Source organism: Chiloscyllium plagiosum, unplaced genomic scaffold (genome assembly GCF_037043375.1).
Source record: "Chiloscyllium plagiosum isolate Xiang-an unplaced genomic scaffold, Cpla_swu_hap1 HiC_scaffold_19, whole genome shotgun sequence".
Lineage (NCBI taxonomy): Eukaryota > Metazoa > Chordata > Chondrichthyes > Orectolobiformes > Hemiscylliidae > Chiloscyllium > Chiloscyllium plagiosum.
In genome coordinates, this window is record NW_028270157.1 from 16915215 (window position 1) to 16923224 (window position 8010).

The 8010-nt window shown below is 42.5% G+C and overlaps 1 protein-coding gene across 1 annotated transcript; it reads right to left on the reverse strand.

The window, feature by feature from the left end:
- Window positions 1–1402: 1402 nt before the first annotated feature.
- LOC122559815 (protein BTG1-like) lies at window positions 1403–3566 on the reverse strand. The gene is made up of 2 exons (XM_043709902.2): window positions 3157–3566; window positions 1403–2705 (listed from the first exon to the last, which is right to left on the reverse strand). The coding sequence occupies exons 1-2, from the start codon at window positions 3299–3301 to the stop codon at window positions 2299–2301; spliced, it is 552 nt and encodes a 183-aa protein (XP_043565837.2). The 5' UTR covers window positions 3302–3566; the 3' UTR covers window positions 1403–2298.
- Window positions 3567–8010: the final 4444 nt, after the last annotated feature.

The following is an 8010-nucleotide window of genomic DNA, read 5'->3' on the forward strand; positions in this document are numbered from 1 at the left end:
TGATGAAAAACAGCTTACAAAACATCTTTACAAAGTCAATGTTCATTTAACTAGGAGAACAGCTATCAGCAGGGTCATTAACCTGCAATGTTTAAATATATTTGTACACCCGAACTACCTTCAAAAACAAACTATAAAAATCTGACAAGTGCTTTTAAATAATGTTCTCCCATTATTAAAAGGGCACTTAAGATTATTAATAAAGGAAGAGTCACATATGGGGTGAATTTAATATATGTTGATAACTTTGCCATACATTGCAAAAGTGTATTCCATGAGGTTGCTGAACTTATTCACAAGATAAAACATTCGAGTTGAACTCAACTCCACAAAAGGCTTATCCTCTTCACATGCCTGGTGTGTTTACCTTAATCAAAGTAAATTAATCTTTGTATTCTTTAATGTTCAGTATTTAACAGGCATATTACCTTGCACAACACGTTGATTAGAAAAATAGGTTAACTAAAAAATGTTAAAAACTTTTGAAAGCGCATCAGGTCTTCTCTCCTGTACAGTACTTTCTTGCTAACACCCTTTTAAGAGATACAAAATGTCTTCAGGACTTACCATAGCTGTCACTTAACAGTGGGTGCTTGGATGAATGCTGAACAGCTGCTCAAGATCCAGTCTGTACTGAAAAATGGTTTCAATCTCCATTTCAAGTCCCAGGATGAATGGTGGGAGATAAACACTGCCAAAATCATTCGTTGCCCCTTTGAGTTCAGCAGTACCAAAGGAGTGGAAGTCAAACTCCTATTTTAAATGGCATATTTTGTACCTGTTGTTACTCCAAGTTTGGAAATACTTTTCAGAGGTACAGCGACTCTGAATGCATCAAATGTTGAAAGGGGACATGGGGGCCAGGGATTGCATATGCAAGCTAGCCACAGCTAATAAGTAATTAGTCCTTTTTTTTGGTTTTTGAGGAAACTTTGACTTGATCTGACATGTTGAGACTTGTTGTACACTTTACCACACACCCTCCTTCACACCTACACTATTAATAACAAGCAATCAGAAGCTCATTGGGACTTGTCTGGTCATATTCTTAAGATTTTGTGGTATGGGCAGGGGGAAAACACAACTAAAATCCCCAAAAGATGAACTCTTTCATTATTTTTAATTTTTTTCCCTCATTCAAAATGTATTTTGGCCAATCTTGACATAGTCAAGTCTCAAGCATTCTACAGATATTTTAACTGACTGCGGCTGCAAAGGTTCTGTAATTTCCACACATTGTTTCAAAACACTTGATTTGTTGTAGATTTGTGTTCAGACATTTAGACTAACTTTTCGCTTCCTCTTTTAAGATCAATTTTTAGAATTTCAATACTGAATACTTTTGCAACTAGACAAAGGAATTGGAAACATTCCCCAACCAAAACCAAACACGGAAGGCAACTTTTGTCCTTGTTAAAATGGCAAGATAGGAAATGTTTTATTATAATTGAGAAGAAAATTTCTCTTCCAAAATAGAAATCTGTACAATTTTTGCCACAATCAATATACATGAACTGTACAAATTTACAGCAGTTCATAATTTATCAAATAGCAAGAGATGGTCAACAGAATTCACAAATCAAACATTTGTGAAGCTACCTGATCACGGTAGAGGAGAAACTACAGTCCGCATCCACTTCACTGAACAGTGCTAAAAATGAAAGACGGCACTTTAGAAAAACCCTAGGCTAGCAATGTACAGATATAGCTATTTCAAAGTAGGTTAGTCAAATGTTAAAGAGCAGTGTGCTTGTAGCTCTACAAAGGCTGTTTAAACCCAGTTCAAAAACATATATCACCATATCCTTAATTTTACTTTTTTAAATATAAAAGACAAATTGTCAAGTGTCAAAATACTGTTTTGAGGAATATGTAAAAGGCGATAAACAGCTGGCAGTTTTCGCTTCCCCATACAGAAATATCCCTATATATAGATATAAAATATATAATTTTGGTTTGGATTTGGTACATTGCTGGAAATATTTGAGATGTGACTGTTTTTCCCTGAATGCCACACAGCCTGTGTGAGAGCTACATTACTCTCTTCCTTAACATTTAAGAGAGATAACCGACCTAAACAAAGCCCAGTGTGGGTCCCAAATAATAAAGGCGCCTTCCTTTCTTTTCCACCCTCCCACCCCATCCATCCAAAACAACACCTACCCACCGCCCCCCCCACTACACAATCTTTCCAGTGCAGATTTTGAATTTTTTTTGGAAGGGAGAAGAGAAAGAGAGGGGGTGTGGGAGTTTGAAAGTGTTTTTTTTTAATATATAAATTCCCCTTTTTTTTTGCCACTAGCTGGACACGGTCATCATGTAGTTTTTGGAAGGACTGGTCCGGCCCAGCAGCAGCTCGTCCTTGCAGCTGATCCGACTGCCGTCCAAGGAGGGCAGAGGGGGGGAGCCGACGCCGAGGCGGTGGTGGTGGTGATGATGGTGATGGCGGCGGTGGCCGTGGCCCCCGGGGCGAGCCTCGTACAGCACGCAGATCGAGCCGTCCTCGCCGATCCGGTACGACACTTCGTAAGGGTCCACCCAGAGGGTGAGCTCGCTCGGCAGCAGCTGGAAGACCTGCTGGTCGCTCAGTCCGATCCGGTTCGCCGCCTTCCAGATGATGGGGTCCATTTTGTGGTTGATCCGGATACACCGGTACCCGGAGCCTTTGCACGGTTTGTCAGGGAACCAATGGTGCTGATAGTGCTCTGTTGGAAGCAAGGAAGTATAAAAAAAACAAAAATAAAAGCACAGTGTCAGATGAATCCATGAAGAAATAAGAGAATGGGGTGGGGGGATCCAAAACTTTTAGAGTTCACAATTCGTTGAAGCGCTCTCTCTAACAAGTTTGTTTTAAATGCGGTTAAACCCATCCAAAAGGGCATTTTGCATCGAGTGCGTATTGCAAAAGAAGAAAACAGATACCGTGACGGGGTGGCGGTTGATGCAAGATCGACAAAAGGAGTTTACACCCGAGGGAGGAAGCAGCGCCTGAAGCTGCCGCGTGCGCTCGCGCACCGGGACAATGGAGGGGGGACGGTTGGAAAGCGGCGCGAGCTCCCGGGCCAACGTTCCATTTTTTTTTGTTCGATTGGGGGGGGGGGGGGTGGAAGGGAAGAGAAGCGGTTTAAGAGGAGCCCGGAGGCCGTCACCACTTACCCGCCAGCAGCTCCTGCAGGGACTGACAGAAAGTCTGTAACTGCCGCTCGTCCACTGTCGCCTTTGTCTGGAGGAGCTTACAAATAAATCCCACCGCTGCGCTGATCTCTGGCTTCATCTCGGCCCAGGTACCCAAAACGTACATTGGAGGAAATGTTTCCCCTCGGAAGTTTTTTTTTTAAATTTTCGATCAAAATTTATTTCTGATTTTATTTTCCTCGCTCTCCTCTCTGTCGTACCAGCAACTCCCTCTTTGGAATTATTTTTGTAGCGGTGGGTTGGGGGGGAAAAAGAAAAAAAGCCAAAGGGAAGGAAAGTAAAAGTTTCGCTTTTTGGGTGCTGTATGTGGCGAAATAATGTAAATCTTTATACGTGCGATGAATCAGCGCTGTAGCTGAGGGTCACACTTCTGTGACATGATCCACACAGTGTGGGTCTGCCACCAAACAGGATGGACTAGTGCACGGAGCTGCTATTTAAGGCAGGGGCAGGCGGGAAGTGACGTCAGGACATCGAGGGGCTGGACAGGATGTTGGGTGATGTCACCACCGGGAGCGATCTGGGTGACGTAATTCCCAAGCCGGCGGCTGTGGATTGGTGCGACTGGAGGTCGCGTGGTTCCTGCGGTATTGATGGTAACGTGGAGCGGTTTGGGATGTGTTGGTTAATGTTTGTGTCTGAAATTCCACGCAATCACCAGCTTCATTAATCAAATCAACTGTTTAATAGTCTCACTGTAAGTTTAAGATTTCTGCTATCGTGGTAATATCCCTGTCTCTGGGCCAGGAGGTATTAGTTCAAACCCTACCTACCCCAGAGGTGTGTAACAACATCTTTGAACTAATTCTCTGTGTGGAGATTTACACAATAATAGGTTTTGTATTAAATCGGTCCTTAAGAATCTAAATGTAAAGGTATCTGACAAAGTGGTAGTGTCCCTATCTCTGGACTAGTAGGTCCAGTTCCTCCTGTTTGCTTTCTGTGGTGAGGACATATTCTCTTCCTTTCACACCTTGATTTCCACACATTTTACATCTCTTTTTCTCTTTCCCCACTGTTAGCAATGCGTCTGCATTTGTACTGGGCATCTACACCTTTTGCTGCCTTTTCACCTTTTCCACCTCTTGCAAGGTAAACAAAAACCATTTTCCAACAATGTTACCTCTGAAGAAGAATCATACTTGACTTGAACCATTAACTCTGTCTGTTCACAGATGCTGCTAGATCTGCTGAATTTTTCCAGCAATTTTTTTCAGATTTTCAGCATCCACAATATTTTGCCTTTATTTGGGTTGAAGTTCCACTTACCCTGGAGGTGCGTTCATAACACTTCTCAACGTCAGAGTTTTAACAGTACAAAAAGGGTACCTTCAGACAATTGTATCCAAATCTTCCCACAAGAATCATAGAATCCCTACAGCATGGAAGCAGGTCATTTGGCCATTGAGTCCACACCAACCTTCCGAACAATACAGCACCAGTCCCATTCCCCATCCTAACACTATTACCTTGCATTTCCCATTGGTAATCTACTTAGTTTGCACATCCCTGGACACTATGGGCAATTTAGCATGGTCAGTCCACCTAACCTGCATATGTTTGGACTGTAGGAGGAAACCAGAGCACCCAGAGGCAACCTACAAAGACACAGGGAGAATGTGCAAACTGCACACAGTCGCCCAAAGGTGGAATCAAACCTGGGTCCCTGATGCTGTGAAGCAGCAGTGGTAACCATTGGGCTACCGTGCCACCCTACAGAAAACCACCCCAGCCTATTTGTTCTGTCTTCATAGCTGAATTGCTTCGGCCCAGGCAATATCCCTGGTGAATCTTATTTTCACTTTTTTGAAGCATTAAATCCTTCCTATAGTGTGGCAATCAGAACACCATTCTCCTACTGTGACTTAACTAATATTTTTTAACTAACCCACTTACTGTTGTGTTCAATGCCTTGACTCACAAAGACAAGTTGCCACATACATTCTTACTACCTGTCCTGCTACATTCAAGGATCTATAGATATGCACACCAAGGTCCCTCTAATGTGTCAACTAACACTTTTCAGGATTAAATTCCATTTGCCGCTCATCAGCCCATCTGATTAGTCCGACTATATCTTTATGTAATCTAAGGCATTCCTTCTCACAATTTATCATACCACCTATTTTCTACAAACTTACTGATCATACATTCATGTTTAGATCATTAATGTACACAGTACCAAACCAGTGGCACTTTGACCATTACCCTCTGCTTTTTGCCACTAAGCCAATTTTTGTTCCAGTGTGCTAAATTCCCCAGGATCCTATGAGGCGTTAGCTTCTTAACTAGTCTGCCAATGAGATCTTGTCAAAAGTTCTACTGAGGTCCATGTGTTGACTACAGCAATGAATCTATACACCTAGTCACCTCCTGAAAAAAAATCAATCAAATGTGTTTGACATGATCTCACTCTTACAAACCCGTGTTAACTATCCTTGATTAATCCTTGCCTCTCTGAGTGGAGATTAATGCACTGCTCCCTTACACAGCAGTGAACATGTGCAGTTACTACATTTGCAGATTTAATTCATGTATCACTGGACTCGGAGTGCGTCTAGGAAAATTACCAAACAGTGAAATTCGCAACTAATCTTGAAGGAACCTGTTTGAGAGAGATCACAGCACAGAAACAGATCAGTGAATATTTTTAAATGTGGCCTGACAGTAAGTCGACAGTAGTGAGTAGAGTGGGTTCTTTCTTGATTTATTACTCTTGATTAAACTTAAAAATATAAGCCGTGAGTATTAAGTTAGCCTGGAGCAGTGTTTTGTAGAGGAATAAGACAGTGCTATTTTCTGGGCCTTTGGATTGAAAGAAGCAAAAATGGCCTTTAGTAGAGCGATATGCTCTTCTTGTCAGATGTGGGAGTTGAGGGAGAGTTTACGAGTTACTGAGGATTATATCTGAATCCTATCATATTTGAGCTGAAAATGTGTTGCTGGAAAAGCGTAGCAGGTCAGGCAGCATCCAAGGAGCGGGAGAATCGACGCCTCGGGCATGAGCCCTTCTTCAGGAAGGGCTCCTATCATATCCTATCATATCAATCCTATCATATTGAATGGATCAGTTGGAGAGACAGTTAATGGCAATGAGGAATTTACAAGAGCAAGGGAGTGTGATGGATGGTAATTATAGGAAGGGAGAAAAGTTGCAGATACCTTTCTTGGAGTTAATTCATCAAAGTGACTGTAAGAGAGGTAGTGCAGGAGCCTTCTGTGGCTATCCCCCATCAAACAAGTATGCTGTTTTGGAAGATGTAAGGGTGATGAATTCTCAGGGAAATGTAGCACGAACAGCCAAGTTTCTAGTATTGAGACTGGCTCTAATGCAATGAGGGGTACGTCGGGTTCCAGGAGATCAGTTGTGTTAGGGGAACTCTCTAGTCCGAGGCACAGACAGACATTTCTGTGGCTATCAGTGAATAATCAGAATGGTATGTTGATTCCCTTGTGCCAGGATCAAGCGTGTCTCAGAGAGGGTGCAGAATGTTCTCAAGGGGGAGAGGGACCAGCTGGAGGTCATTGTACACATTGGAACCAATGACACAGGAAGGGAAAAGGATGAGATCCTGAAGGGAGAATGTAGAGAGTTAGGCAGGAATTTAAAAAGGAGATCCTCGAAAGTAGTAATACGTGGATAACCCTGGTGCTGCGAGCTTGTGAAGGTAGGAATAGGAGGATAGAGCAGATGAATTTGTGGCTGAGGAGCTGGTGTATGGGAGAAGGATTCACATTTTTAAATCACTGGAATCTCTCCTGGGGTAGAAGTGACCTGTACAAGAAGGACGGATTGCACTTGAATTGGAAAGGGACTAAAATACTGGCAGGGAGATTTGCTAGAGTTGCTCAGGAGGATTTAAACTATTAAAGTGGGGGGTGGGACCCAGGGAGATAGTGAGGAAAGAGGTCAATCTGAGACTGGTACAGTTGAGAAAAGAAAGGAGTCAAACAGTCAGGGCAGGCAGGGACAAAGCAGAGAACAAGGTAGGACAGTACACTTCAGGAAGAATATGAAGCCATTAGAAAGTTTGTAAGAAGATTGATGACATTGGTTTCAGAGATGAGGTATTTCACTTATTGAGATAGATGGTAAAGACTTGGGCTGCTGTCTTCAGAGAAGAGAATGTAGTGAGTTGATAGAAGTGTCCAAAATCATGAGCATTTTAATCAAAGGTTAAGCAGGAGCAATAAAGGGAAATTATTTTTCTGATAGAAAGGGCAGGACCAATTTAAGGTAATTGACTAAAGAACTAACAATAACATGAACAAAACTTATCCAGAAACTGATTGGGAGCTGGAAAGCTTTGTCTGTGGAGGCAGTGACAGCAGATTCAACAGTCGTTTGCAAAAAGGAATTGAATATTCTACAATTACAGTATACAATAACACCCTCCTGTATACAAGGCACTTGTCAGACAACAAGCCATTGGATACAAAATTGGCTTGAAGGTAGAAGACAGAGAGTGGTGGTAGAGGGTTGTTTCTCAGACTGGAGGCTTGTGATCAGCGGTGTGCTCCTAGGTTTGGTGCTGGGTCCACTGCTTTTTGTCATTTGTAAAACTGTTTTGAATGTGATTCCAGGAGGCATGGTTAGTAAGTTTACAGATGTCACCAAGGTAGTGGTGTAGTGGACAGTGAAGAAGTTTATCTCAGAGTACAACGAGACCTTGATCTGATGGGCCAGTGGGCCAAGGTGCAGCAGATGGGGTTTGATTTAGGTAAATGTGAGATGTTGCATTTTGGTAAGGCAAATCAGGGCAAGAATTATACAGTTAATGGTAGGGCCATGGGGAATATTGCAAACCAAGGATT